The 15,899-nt window shown below is 29.1% G+C and overlaps 1 protein-coding gene across 3 annotated transcripts in view; it reads right to left on the bottom strand.

Moving 5' to 3' along the window:
* Nucleotides 1-1,220: 1,220 nt before the first annotated feature.
* Nucleotides 1,221-15,899, bottom strand: part of LOC129968917 (SEC14-like protein 2) — a 44,128-nt gene continuing 29,449 nt past the window's right edge. For 2 of the 3 annotated variants that reach the window (XM_056083261.1, XM_056083262.1), the window contains exons 10-13: nt 11,848-11,934; nt 8,779-8,885; nt 8,310-8,616; nt 1,221-1,436 (exon numbers count right to left, since the gene is read on the bottom strand). In XM_056083261.1, the coding sequence (XP_055939236.1) occupies nt 1,330-1,436; nt 8,310-8,616; nt 8,779-8,885; nt 11,848-11,934 (608 nt within the window). In that variant the 3' untranslated portion in view covers nt 1,221-1,329. The remainder of the gene's footprint in view (nt 1,437-8,309; nt 8,617-8,778; nt 8,886-11,847; nt 11,935-15,899) is intronic. The other variant, XR_008784446.1, reaches the window with a different exon arrangement.

Below are 15,899 nucleotides of genomic sequence, written 5' to 3'. Positions count from 1 at the left end.
AATAGAATTCAGTCTAGTTGACAGAGAGATTTCATGTACAGACTTGTAATGTAGAATTCCAGAGAGTTCTCTGTGCGTTTTTTGCTGTTGCTGTTATTTACTAGTGAGTTGCTGCTTCTATTTTTTTCTTAATATAGGTTTGAACTGTGTTATGCTATCTGCGTTTTTGTTTGTGTTGAATAAAGCATTTTCATTTGAAATCGAACTTACATACATTGAACGGAATTTGCCGTAAGAATAGCTTAATTACAAAAACTTAGAGATGCCAAGGAGAAATCAACATATTTCACATATCAGTATCAATGATAGTTAATAAGGATGAAGAAAACGAGAAACTGCTTACTCGTATGTCTGCTGGATTGAGGAAGTAATGTAAAGCTTTCAGAAGCAACAAATTGGATAAATTGAAATTTCCTTTTTGTGGTAAACGACTCATTTGTGATTTTTACTAATCCAATAAATGAAAGGCACAGATCTTAAATAGTAAAAAAAAAGTTTTTTTTTTTTTTTTTTTTTTTTTTTTTTTTTTTTTTCTCCCGACAGAGAAAACAAATAAAGATGAATAAATTCTATTTCACATACAATTTATATTATCATCTACTAAACTGAATTCCTAGTTTTTATAAGTTTTCATTTGTTCTAAGTCTGTTGCGTTTGCTTCTCACGTGTCATAACAATATGTTCTTTCTGTTCGTTTTTAGACTTCGCCGATGAAATTCGAGATAGAATGATTATTAATTACTTCAAAATGAATGTGTTAAGCATTTATGTTAATTCAAATGCCTTATTCGAATAAATAAAAAATGATTGTGTTGAAAATCTGTCAAAAATAGTATTTTTGTATAATATAAAGCAGCAGCAAAATGCACTTTGGTACAATATGCATTTTTTCTCGTCATTTCAAATATATTCTCTTTAGATCAATTGGCTATTATGTTTAGAAGCAGAAACAAGCGTTTTCTCTGCGCTTTAGTATCTAAGGTATTTTAGAATGTCCCTTAAATTCTAAGAGCCTAATTAATTAATAAATTATTTTGTACAAATGATTGCTTAATTCATTTCACAGAGCTTGATTATGCCATCACCAAAAGTTATGAAATTTTTCTCTATCTAATATAATTATTTTAAACTGAAAAAATGATCAAGTATATAAAATCCTTTTCCCAGTTTCCCAATTACTATTATTTCATGTGTGTACAAGGATATATGCAAATATGACAAACATGAGCAAAGTGTTTATTTAACATGGATGTGATACAAAAGAACGCACGTCTTTCCATTTCGAATTTCAAAATAAATGCCTTTAAAACGATAAAAAAAAAATTAATGTCATGGTAATTTGTAAAGGTCATTGTCCTTTGAGCCTTTTATTGCAATTCTGTAATACACTTCTTTTGAGTGAATCCAGCTGTATGAATTGTCGAAAACAATTGTATCTGAAAGAGAGAGTTCAGCCTGATTAGTAATGATACAAAGTAATCAATTGAAGATATCAATTTCTGTTCATTATTCTTATAATACTAGAAATTGTACCACAGAATATTAATTGCTTTTTGCTGCCAAAGAGTTCACTTATTTAAGAAATGCTTTAAATATTATAAGGAAATATTTTTCTCCTATTCTCTCTTTTTTTCAATACGTGATTTATTCGGCTCATTGATTAGATTATATAATACAAAGCTCAGATTTCATTTAATTACACCTGTAAATTAAATCTGACCTAATTGGGGTGAAACTATATATATATATATATAACCAATCTAAAGTAAGAAATAGTTTGAAAACGAAACTAAAATGAAAACGAAACAAAACAGTTTCGAAATCGCAACTAAAATTTATTACCTATTTAAACTAAAACCAAAAACGAATTTCATAGTATTTAGAGAGCGCAATTGCAGCTAATTCTAAAACACAGATTAATTGATACAAAAGTATTAGAATCAAAAGTTAATAGGAAAAACAAAAATCAAATAAAAATTAAACCAAAAAAAATTTTGAAAATAAAAAAAAAGGAAACCGGCCTGAAGACTTTTTCAAGGGTCACCCTCAGGCAGGGATTCAAAGAAAGAGATTTTTTCTCTGAGGAAATACAGACATTTGTCTAATAATGATTCCTCGTGACCCGAAAATCCCCCGAAATTATGCTCAAGAGATATACTATTTTAACAGGAAGGAAATACAAAATAACAAATTAGAAGAAAATAACCACTACAAAGTAAAAATACATGTATTTTTACTTTGTAGTGGTTATAAAATACGTGTATTTTTACTTTGTAGTGGTTATAAAATACATGTATTTTTACTTTGTAGTGGTTATTTTCTTGTATTTTTACTTTGTAGTGGTTATAAAATACATGTATTTTTACTTTGTAGTGGTTATTTTCTTTTAATTTGTTGTTTTGTATTTCCTTTCTGTTAAAATGGTATATCTCTTGAGCATAATTTCAGGGGATTTTCGGGTCACGAGGAATCATTATTAGACAAATGTCTGTATTTCCTCACAGAAAAAATCCCTTTCTTTGAATCCCTGCCTGAGGGTGACCCTTGAAAAAGTCTTCAGGCCGGATTCTTTTTTTATATTTTTTAAATTTTTTTTTGGTTTAATTTTTATTTGATTTTTGTTTTTCCTATTAACTTGATTCTAATACTTTTGTATATATATATATATATATCAGAGATTAACATATATACCAGCAATATAAATCTGAATACTTAATTAACTTTAAATTGGTCTTTAACTAGCAATAAATTTTGCAATTTGTTCAAAATTCTCGTTTTAAATAGTAAAATTCTATACAACTAAAGAAAGTAAAACGGTGAAGATCTCTAGGAAGCAAGTCTCTAAATGCGATATGACTGTGAAGTGTTGACATTTTCTAAGCCTTTGAATAGTATATAAGGAAATGATTTAAGGCTGGCCAGTTTGAACTATGAGTTCCAACCTTTCAAGTAGCAAAACACTGAAAGTACTGCTTCTTCATGTTTTTCAATATTGTAAAGAAAAGATTGATATTTGTCATAATCAGTGAATATTGCAAGTAATTGCATTATGCATTGTTCTTTTTATCAACTACACAAGCTTCATAAGCCAATTTTTTTTCTTTCAAATTGTGTTTTCTTAACGGCAGGAGGAAGGAATTTAAGAAATATTGTTATAGAACATTAAGAGAATGTATAGATAAGAACTGGGATTCTAATCAGCTTAATAATCTTAATATGTATTCCGGAAATGGTTGATTTTTCTGTTAAATTTGACATATAAAAGTATTGAAAAGAATGGAGAGAAATCACGAGGATATTTATCATGAGGACAAATAAGTAATTTAATTAGTATTAAAAATAATTGTTAAATTTTAATTTTAATTAGCATAAATAAAAACATTTTGATAATGTTTTTAAAAATAAACCAATTTCGTTGAATTTGGTAGCCAAAATGCAAAAAGACTTCATGCGCAAAAGTTTTGATCAAGGTCAAGTGAAAATTAAATATCTGAATCCTGAGATAAATCCTTATCTTAAAATATAATTATTTAGGTGTAACATTTAGCAACAAAATAAAAGGCTAAATATATAAAAAGTCTATATTTCGTTTCTTATTGTAGACACATTTTGGCACTATAGTTTAAAAATATCGTCAAATTTTGCGCCAAACGCACCAAATGGCGTCAAATTCTACATATAGGAATGAAGTTGTAGCTCATTTATATCTCTGTTAATAATAAAGATGAATGTTTATGTATGTGAATAAGTTATTGCTCTACAGACCAGACTGTTTGACCGGGATTAAGAGGGATTTTTTTTGAAATTTTGATTAGAATTTTAATTAATTAAAAATTGTATGAATAATAATATAGTATGAATTTTGTATCATAATAGTATGAATTTTGACGTTTCACTCGAGATAACTCTGGATAATATAATTGCAAACAAATATATTTCTCCATTTCAATACTTAAATAAAACAATTGTCTTTTTAATGATATAAATTTAATAGTTATGCACATTTTTCCTAAATTTTGGAAATTTTTTAAAAAGATTTTTTTGTATGTAATTTCTAAAAATAACAATTTATTATATATATATATATATATATATATATATATATATATATATATATATATATATATATATATATATATATATATATATATATATATATATATATATATATATATATATATATACAAAAGTATTAGAATCAAGTTAATAGGAAAAACAAAAACCAAATAAAAATTAAACCAAAAAAATTATTAAAAAATATTAAAAAAGAATCCGGCCTGAAGACTTTTTCAAGGGTCACCCTCAGGCAGGGATTCAAATAAAGGGATTTTTTCTGTGAGGACATACAGACATTAAGTCTAATAATGATTCCTCTTTTTTAATATTTTTTAATAATTTTTTTGGTTTAATTTTTATTTGGTTTTTGTTTTTCCTATTAACTTGATTCTAATACTTTTGTATCAATTCATCTGTGTTTTAGAAGTAGCTGCAATTGCGCTCTCTAAATACTATGAAGTTCCTTTTTGGTTTTAGTTTAAATAGGTAATAAATTTTAGTTGCGATTTCGAAACTGTTTTGTTTCGTTTTCATTTTAGTTTCGTTTTCAAACTTTTTCTTACTTTAGATTGGTTACTATATATATATATATATATATATATATACTGAAATTCCAATAACCTGTAATTTAGAAGATCGGCGAATTGGATATTTTAATTTTTAATAATACTATGATGTTATGGGCTTATTCTTCATAAGATAGCTTCATGTATACAATAAATAGAGCTTAAAAGACAATTAAAATAACAAGCTTTAATGCTTGTCAATTTGACAGAGTCATTGTCACGTAAGTAATCTAAATGTTTTATATGAAATTGAATATAGATAATATTCCTAGGAACTGGTCATCAGAGGTGATTAGTCTTCAATACAGTGCATTCTTTATATATGCTATATTTTAATATTATATGTATTTAAAATTAACATGAAGAAAAATTTATTTGAACATTGTTATATAAAAAAGGTCAAAAAAGTTACTATTAAAGGTTACTGAGAAATATTGAAAATAATAGGAATTTTTAAAAATTCGAATTTCGATGAATATTTTAACAAAATTCTCTTTTTACTTGCGTTAAACTTCTTATTAGGTACTAGGGTTTATACAAAACCCGACTTTTTGAAAAACATTTTCCGAATTCCCTACTTCCAAAAAAACCGGTTTTATCCGGTTTTCGAATTTTTGTCAAAAAAATTAGAATTGGGAAAAAATATTTTCTTTAAGTGATATAAAATAAAATAAAAAAAAACGAAATCAATATCAAATTCAATAAAATGCAAGATTATATATACATATTACTTACATAAAATAACGAAAACTTAAACAAACATTTTGAATAATATTTATATTGATTTAACTAATTTTAATTTCTCCTCAGAAAATAGGATTTTAAAAAACATAAAATATCGACTGAACGGTGGCTAAGTCTTGAAACAAAGTCTTATTTTGAACACAATATTGCCAGAAATTGAAACTATTCGTCCACTAACTACTGAGCTTGATTTGACAGTTTTCATGGCATCAAATAACAAATCTAAGTTTTTTGTTCTTTTATTCGTTGCCTCAAATAACGAAAATTCAGCTTTCAGTGTCTTTGGATTTGTAAGTTTTTCTTCAGGGTCTTCTAGAAACTTATGAATTGATTTTTCCATGGCTTCTTTTAAAAAAGTATTATTCTAATGAGTAGTTTCCTCGATTTGCTCTTCATCAGAATCGGTTTCCACATAAGAATTTGGAAATATTCTAGACAATATCTTTCCAGATAACTTAATAATTTCGGTTTTTGAAGCTAGAGAAATTTTCTTCGCTGAACTAGAAATGTTTGTGGATTTTGCAAGTAGAGTAAAAGAGTTGATGATTCTACTTGTCTTCTTTTTTGAATTCGTTCTTCTAAAGCATACAATAATTTCAAATTTATTTCAGTGTTCAAATTTTTTAGTTCATTTAACAGAAATTCAAATATACCTTCACTTCTTTATAAATTCGCATCTCGTCGCCTTAAGCCCTCAGCTGCTAGACAAATCGGTCCCAACCGATAATTTTTTTTGAAGAATTGGAATATCCAGGCGTTCCGGAAAACTGGTTTTCTTACTTTAAAAACCGGTTTTCGAATGTGACAAATGTACTTAAAAAAAACCGATTTTTTAAAACCGGGTTTGAAAAACCGTCAAACCCTATTAGGCACCTTTAAAATGGAATTGAAAATATACGAATGATCCAGCGTTTGAGTTACAATAAGGCTTCTTCTTAGAAAATGGCTATGAACCTGGATTCTATGAAGTTCTATAACTAATTTAGATATTGAATGTACCTATGCCTTTTGAAATAATTGTCCAATTCTTAAACTTTTTTAACAGATTGAAGATACATTTTTTTCTTTTATGATAATATAAAATTTTTGTAAAAAAGCTTTAAATATTTACGTACTTTAGACAGCTTTTAACTAAAGGAAAGATAAATAAATAATGATAATATAAAATGATAAAAAAGAATGACAACACGATTGAGTTTTGAGGTATGTAGGATGCAAAAGCAATTCTTTCACTTTTATGCGTGCCACAAAATGCAAAAGTTTAAAATGCTGATTCATTTGTTTCATTCATACATACTTTGAGTTAATGATCTTCGATTTACTTTAAATTACTATTTTTATAGTTACTTCAATATAGTCCGAATATAGTTTAGGTTTTATCTCCGGTACGACAGTATTTATGGTACTCTAACGACTGTACCAGGATCAAAGGAGCTCATCAGATAATTTTATGCAGAGAAGAAACAATTCTAAAATACACATTTTGAAATATAATTGTTCTCATTAAAAAAATTGCAGAAAAATTACAATATTAAATTTTTTCAAAATAGCTGTGTTCAATTAGGTCATATTCTTTCATGTTCTTATCAGTTAGTGGTTTCATAAACACTATTTACGATAAGTAATTAGATACTTGTGATAAAAGAGGTAAATACAATTTATTCAGTAATTGTACAATTTATTCAGTAGTTGACAGACCCTCCACCTGAGGCAATTGCAGCCTTAAATTTCCGGTGCATACTTTCCACAAGAGTTTGAATGATGGACAATAGTATTTTCTTCCACTCGGCTTGGAGAAGACATGTTAGTTATTTCATCGATTTTTGATGGTTGCTGTGCACCTTAATTCGACGATCCAAATAGTCCCAGAGGTTTTCGGTAGGATTCAAAACTGGACTCTGGACAAACCAGGCCATTCGGTTCACCTCCATTGTTATCATACCAATCAATGGTGGACCTTGCAATATGATAAGTGGTGTTGCCATCTTGAAAATGCAACCCATAATATTGCTACAGCATAGGAAGAACATTGTTATCTAGAATAGTGGAGCAGGAGTCGGCGTTGAGTTTACCATGAATTGAGACCACTGATCTCATTCCATACCATGAGAAACATCCCCAGACCATAATTCCCCCTGCGTTAAAGTTTACTGTGGGCACAATGTATTCTGTCAATAGGCCTGTTTTTCATGAATACGCCAAACCCAGATTCTGCCATCCGACTGGTAGAGATTGAACCTTGATTCACCACTCCAGAGAACTTGTTTTCACTAATTTAAAATCCAATTTTGATGTGTCTTGCACCATTTCGATCGTGCAGCGAGATCGGAGTTTAAACCAATGGTTTATGTGTGACAGCCCGACCATGGAAACCAAGCAAATGTGTTTCCTTATGGATTGGCATGATATTTATTAAAACAATAGTCCCGTATGCTTATTGAAACTCCTGGAGTATGTGGGCCACCGGTTTGGTGCTGTTTTTCCTAATTTCTTTGAAAGGCACTCTTCGGTCTCTATCTCTTAATTTCGTGGGTCTGCGGGCTCGAAGCACATTTCCGACAATCACCATTCAACTTCCACTTCTTAATCACAAAAGTCACTGTTAATTTTGGAATGTTAAGCTCACTAGATAAGTCCCTTAATGATCGGCCATTTCTATGATATCTGACAATTACGCCTTTCTCGAAGTCACAGCTCAGAATTTCGTGGCATCTTGCTTACTACTAATGACAATGCTGTTTCCTACACGATATGTAAGTACTGAAGGCATGACGTGGATATCCCTATTTGCATGGGTGTACAAACACTTATTGATAGATAGTGAATATAAGACAATTTTTGTAAAATGCTTTAACTATAAAGGTAGATTTTAATTCATTTATACTAATGCTTTTATATAAATATAACGGAAGAAGGTCGAAAAAAGACTGAAATGATACTCACATATGCCTAATCTTTCACAACTTAAGCACCCTTTCTCGGGTTCATAGGAAGTATCGATCCTTTGTTTCGGTATGAGTTCAACATTTTTGAAGTCTTCTAGAGGTCTGAAATACAATGAAAAATTTATATCTCTATTCTTTGTTTCGAATTCCCATTCAAGATACAAATTCTCTTCCTTTACTTCGAGAGTTATTTCTTCTTTTGAGAATGGCATCACCGTGATTTTCTTCACATCAGGATCCAGAGATAATTGTTTTATTCTGTTTTGTATGTAATAGCTCTTGGGAATGGGTTTGCCCCTAACAATCTGTATAAAAAGATATGAAAAGCAATCATTATTTGCTGAGCTATGTTACATAAAAAAGTGAATTTGTGTTATTAACTATAAATATTTGTATATTAATATATAGGTTTATTTTTAGAGCTATTGCTTTTTTAAAAAAGAATCATGAACTAATTGAAAGCTCACAAAGGATTCGCAGAATGGGTTTCCGTCAGGGTCTGTTCTGTTACCTCCTAGATATACTGGAAGATCATCTGCATCAATAGCCTCCAACAAAACCTCTTTCCATCCATCTAGATGTAGAGAGTTTTCTTTTATAAACATTTCTGGCAAAACGCTATTATTTCTACATTTTCTACATAAACTAATAAACCAGTACATGTCACATGCTCTAGATTAATTTTCGTTTATGAACATTTAGAAATTAAAAGGGATTTCAAAATTTTTTTAGTCCAAAATTCTTTGTCTATGAACATGGCATTCATTAACATCGATTCGCTGTCTTTATTACCTATAGTATGGGTCCTATACTATTAATTAGATGGTTTGGCTCTTTGGGACTGCAGAGCTCCATATCTGAAATTCATGTTTATTGAAGACGCGCGTGCATTTGATTTTACTTAAAATTTGGATTAAATTCTCCTCTGATATGGGGAAGGCTCAAATATTGTTTTCTTTATTTGGTCATAGTTCAAATGTTAATGCTAGTCACAGAAATGTTAGTTTAAAAAGGGATGTTAACATAACTAATCTGTAATGTTAATTTTCTAAGAGATTAGAGGTGATTTCTCTGTCTGTAATTCATCCCTATTTGTCACGTAGAATTCTAGAATATAGATTGTAATCGTAAGAAATATTTTCAATGGATATCTCCCTAATAATGTATAAAATGTGATGAAATTCAAATTTCCTGTGCACATTAGTTGTTTAGAGACACCATTCGGACTAATTACAGTTTCATTTTTTATTAGAAATGCAATATGATAATGATTTAGTTTGGTTAATATTTTTGAAAGACCTTAAACTGCGTCAAAAGATGTTCAGAACCTTTCACAAAGTACACTTTTGAAGACAAAACTATGAAATTTAACACGTAACTAAACTTGAGTAGTAAAGTGGTCGCCAAGAAATAATTTACAAAAGTTGTATTAATATCAAATGAAATATTAAGTTTCTTTTTCAAATATTTTGGAGTGTATTATTCAACAATCTTATATACACCATTTTAAACAATTAAGCAAAAGCTTTTTAGTGATGCTAGTTTTATTTCCCTATTATGCTTTAACTAATTCTAATAATTGTTCAGTTTATTTAGAGAATTCTAGGGAAGTGTATATGTTATTTCCGAACATATTTTTTAATGTTTCTTTATAATTTTTGGCCTATGCATAAACAAAGATGTTTTTCTGTAGTGTCTTCTAGCCGTAATAAGTATATGTAAATAGTTTATTAATATAAATTTATATTTTTATACCATCATTTTAATGAATAAGAATTTATATTATAGGCTGTGTATTTTCTGTAGGCGGTTCAAGGTCACATTTTCTACCGCGTTACTGGTACCAGACAACCAATAACGAGGTAGAAAATGTGACCTTGAACAGTCTATACCACAAGGACACAAGGAATTAATTAGGAGCGCCGGCGCCCGTAGGGCGCCATCTCCGATCGACTGTGACTTGGAGCATTGCGAAGATGGTCTGCACAGGAGTGGGAAAAGGTCTTGAAAGGTCTTGATTTCTAATATCTTCTTTTGATGACGATAATTTAAAATGAAAACAGATTCATGTTATTAAACTTAGGTAAAAAAAGTCATGATAACTTAAAATAGACTTAAGAAGGGAGATCTACAGTAGGCAAAATAACATTTCTAATATCTTCTACTGAGGACGACTATCTAAGCCGAAAAAAGACTCGTGTTATGAAACTCAGGTAACAAGTCCAGTGAGAGATAGATTTAAGAAGAGAAACCTACAATAATCAATTAACATTTCTAATATCTTCTATTGATGACGACAATTAAAAATGAAAACAGATTAATATGAAACTCAGGTAAAAAAAAAGTCATGAGAACTTAAATTAGACTTAAGAAGAGAGATCTACAGTAGACAATCAACATTTCTAATATCTTCTATTGATGAAGATTTAAGACAAACAAATAAGATTCTTCTTATGAAAGTCAGGTAACAATGTCACGAAAATTTAAGACAGGTTTAAGAAGAGAGACCTCTAACAATCAATCAACATTTCTAATATCTTCTATTGATGAAGATTTAAGACAAGCAAATAAGATTCTTCTTTTGAAAGTCAGGTAACAATGTCACGAAAACTTAAGACAGGTTTAAGAAGAGAGACCTCTAACAATCAATCAACATTTCTAATATCTTCTATTGATGAAGATTTAAGACAAACAAATAAGATTCTTCTTATGAAAGTCAGGTAACAATGTCACGAAAACTTAAGACAGGTTTAAGAAGAGAGACCTCTAACAATCAATCAACATTTCTAATATCTTCTACTGATGAGAAAAATTTCATACAAAAAAAAGAAAAAAAAAAAAGAATGATATTATGGAATTAAGTAACAATGCGTATCATTTTTTTTTTCTTTTTTTTTCCAAAAGACTTGAAGATTTGTATTATCTTTGCATTTTCTGTGGCAAATGGGCTTATACAGATTCTAATATATTTGATATTATAGAGAATTACAAATTCTATTTTGTCAGAAAAAAATAGTTTTATTGATGGCTGTAAAAAGTAATTTATCCCTGGAAAAAATGTGTCATGTTTAAGAAATCTGTAAAATATTCATTTTTTTTATTAGATTTATAAAAACAATTGGGAAATAAAATTATTCAAGTTTAATTGATACGTATTCTTTCCAATTTTATATGAATTTCAATATTTATAATTTGCAAGAAATAGGTACCATGACATTGAAAATGTGGCGGATTCATTAAAGTATCGGGTAAAGCACGCCTTTATGGCAAATTTTTGAAAATTTTTATTCAAATACTGTTCCAAACGTTTTTGATCCTATAAAGATATCTGTTGAACGTGCAAGAAAATGTAATCTCAAGTAGTTCACTTATTTATTTGTGTTTATTATATCTTTTTATGTTTTAACGATATAAAAAAAATTCCTGAAGGTGGCGTGATTTCCCCAGTTTCTCGGATATATATTAGTATGACACACACCTATTAAATTAATGAAGGAGATGGACAAATAATGAAAAATAATTATGAAAAAACTTACCTGTTCCAAAGATACGCACTTTTTGAATGACTGCAGGTGGGAGGACTGGCTTCATAGCAGCATATATCCAAGTGAAATAAACAGGTGCTGAAAATATTGAAGACATTACTGGAAAATTTTTTGTGATTCTTATAAATTTGTTTATTTCAGTTAAAGTTTTTACTAAAGTCTAAGAATCTACGGTTGAACCTAATGCTCATCATTCAATTCTGATTAAGTGAAAACATAAACAACAAGTTCAATTATAAAAATGTCAAAGTTGCTTTTTCAAAGTATAAATGTCATGTCAGTAAAGTTATAAAATAAAGCCATGTCAGTAAAGAGAACGTGAAAACGTAACAATGCTGCATTTTTGTACTTCATTGCATCTATGTTGCATAAATTACTTGATATCTTCCTTTTTTATTTAATTCTTTAAGTCTAGAGAATCTAATTTTACGCTTGCAGTGAAATCGATCTGATTCCATGTTCCTGACCTATCTTTAAATTTCATGAATAAATTTGATATGGCCTGTATATTTAATTATTGAATTTGTTGACACGCAATTGAAATCTGGTTGCCTGTGAAAATATAAATCACCTTTGTATATATAAAATTCATTGTGTGTGCAATTTAAAGGATATTAAAGAAATTGTGAAGTTCAGAAATACAGAAGAAAAAGAAATGATAATTCAAGCAGGCATCATTGAAGAAAACAATTTTTTGAAACATAAGATCTTTCTATTTTTATGTTAATCCGATTATTATTTCTGAATTTACCTCGGGAAATATCATCGTTATAAAAACAAATATTATTACACCAATTATCTTTGAAAAATAAGTTTGGATATCTAAAAAATACTTTTATGGATCAATAGTTTGAGTAATATGTGGCTGCAGTCCATTTAGGCAGTCAAACTAAGTTTTAGGTGACTTCCAAATGTGAAACTTCACATGACAGTTAATGGAAAAACACCTTCTGTTTTTAAAATGAAAAAAATCACTATATTAATTATTTCTACAAATAGCAAAGATAAATGTATGTGTAATAGTGTTCTGACATTCTAGACCATTTGGCATACAGCTAGAAATTTCAGGGTTAATACCCATATTGGGATATATGGTAATGAAAAGGCGGATCAATATGCAAAGTTGGTGGCACAGAAAGAGAGTGTTGATACGGTTGTCCCCAAATCAAATAGTGTCTTAAAATGGGAATTAAGAGAAGAAATAAAGCTGCAAAGGTTTGACAGATGGTATATGTCCAAAAAAGGAAGAGTAACTTACGATTTTATTCCTAATTTAGAAATAAAAGTAAAAAGATACCATCCACTGGTAATCCAAAATATATCAGGACATGGGAGATTCCCTGCATATTTCTAAAGATTTGGAAGAATACAGGAAAAAGAATGCATTCGTGAAGGAATCAGTACTGTTTACCACTATTTAAAGGAATATATTAAAATCTCGGAGTTAAGAAAAAAATCTGAAAATTATAAATAATGACTTAAGTACAGTACTGATGGTACCAGGTAATCTTAAAATTCTGAAGGACATGATGTCAAAAATTGTCAGTTTTTTACCAACTATTTGAGAGTTTGTAGATAAGGAAGGAGGACAGTAATTGACCACTTTGTGGCCAATTACCTCGAAGAGAATGTCTGTTTCACAAATCGGTCAATGCAAGGATGAAAAATGCTAAAGATAGCAGTCGGCCACAACAAATCCTGTCGATACTGCTACGTTCAGTGGTGGAGGGGTGGTCGGCTGTACGCAAGAAGAAGAGCTAAAAAATTTGGAACTTATAGAATTGGAGAATGGAAATGTGAACCCCTGGATGATTTTCTAGAAAATTTTGATTAAGAATTAATCTGAAATTTGGCTGTTTTCTGTTATGACTTCCAGAAATATGATTGTATACAAATGAATTTCAAATCATATCAAATAAAAGTTTTTTAAAATGATACCAATTTAATAATCTTGAAAATTTTTCCTAAATTTATTCGATTAAAAAAATCATTACATTTGCTTAACGTTGAACAATAGATTACATTGTTGCTGTGAATTTTAAATCGTCTTCAGTATCTCATCAATTATTTAATGGCATGAGTTTTCTACACTGGTGAAAGCTAAAAAAGGAGGACTTTGTTTAATATCTGCGTAGTTCAACAAGCTGATTAAGAAAGTAAAAATCCTGCAAACTTTAGAAGATAGATGAAACGCACATCAATTTTTTAATAGCGCTATGACATCATGGGATTGGTATCTATTAAAAATGTTCATGTACACAGAGGACAGTAAATATTTTAAATAAAGAAAATAACACGGTTTCATTGTCTTACAGTTTGTTGGAATCATGTACGTAAAGTATCATCCATACAATTTAACGAAAATTAAATATAACCAATATCCTCGGAAGAACAACTGGTCTTCAAAGGCGACTAATATTGTCACGTAGGTACTTTAGTGTGGAACTCAATGATACACACAAGAAGTAGAGCTAAACCAATTTATTAACTCAACTCTGAACTCAGAGACTGACTGATCTTCTGCTTTTATACTAACAGGGAAAGTTCCAGAATACTCTTCTGGAGACAGTAATAAAAGTCCGGAACACTTGTCTGGTAAACTAAAGAAAGGTCCAGAATCTGCTGGAACATGAAATAAAGGAATTAAATATTTACACAGACTGTGAATGACAATGCCTCTAGAGAGATTCGAACTTATTATCGCTTGATTATGAGATCAGTGCTATGACCATTCGGGCATATAGAGTCGACTGCCTCTTTTCAGCGCGTCAATGTTTAATATAAGGAAATACTAAAATATTTAAAACTTTGTGAAGGGTTACTTTTAAGATAATGTAAACTAACTACCTCTCTTCTTCATCATCAAATAAAAAGATGGATGAAAGTTTTAACGCTGATTATTTTGTGTTTAAAAAAGAGCTATTAATTTTAGAAGAATAGTTTATTTAAACAGCTTTAGGAATTAAAGAAGGAAAAAAATTTATAAAATGAAATATATAATAGCTTAATTAGATCAGGAAAAAAATATATTTAAAATTAAATGCATATTTGATTTTTTTTTTATTTGAGGAATTTTTTTTTTGGAATTCCATTTAGTTACAGTTCTATAGAAGGAAATAAATAAGGTTTTGAAGTTTGCTTTATTTTTTGAAAAATAGGACTTTGTTGAAAAACAAAACAGGGACGTCGGAAAATGACCTATAAGTATTTTTCTTTCAGTCAGAACAAGCGAAAAAAAATCATATTATAAGAGCATTATTCTACGATTTCAGAATTTTGTATGGTATAATGATCGATTTTCAAAGAAAAAAAACAGCAGTGAAAATAAAATTTAGAAAAGAAAAAAAAAATTCTTATTATGTCAAAACGTCTTATAATTTATATAGGGAACAATTCGCAAGAAATTAAAAACATATCGCTCACGAACGCTAATATCATTGGATTTAAGAATTGAGACAAGTTATTAATTTCAAATTTAATTGCCTTCACATTTTTGAAACTCAACCTTTAAGATGATGATTGAAACAGTACAATAACACTTTTAGAAAAAGAATTTTTTTTGGGCCAATTTTCGATCACCTTATTTACTTCAGTAATGTAACATTTTTCGATAAATCCAAATCCAATTACAAAATCTCTCTCAAATTAAAAAAAAAAAAAGAAAAGAAAAAAAAAGAATAATATTTTTTCTTATTTGCATATTTTATAAATTTGATTCTGATTTATTTAAGCTGTTGTTAAGTTTTATATATCTTTTTATAAGTATTTTTAATTCCTACAGTTTCTTAATATACAATTTTTATCTTAAATTGACAACGTTTCATTTAAAACGTGAAATACGAATATGGTAGCTGTAGGCCAAATGGTTTTCTTGTAGAGCTCCAACACACACACACACACACACACACACACACACACACACACACACACACACACACACACACACACACACACACACACACACACACACACACACACACACACACACACAGACGCACGCGCGCTCACTACTTTATTATTAGTAATTATGAAATTATGAAAAC

Source organism: Argiope bruennichi, chromosome 5, assembly GCF_947563725.1.
Source record: "Argiope bruennichi chromosome 5, qqArgBrue1.1, whole genome shotgun sequence".
Taxonomy (NCBI): Eukaryota; Metazoa; Arthropoda; class Arachnida; order Araneae; family Araneidae; genus Argiope; species Argiope bruennichi.
The sequence above is the reverse complement of the archived record's forward strand: the minus strand, read 5'-3'. Positions and strand labels throughout refer to the sequence as shown.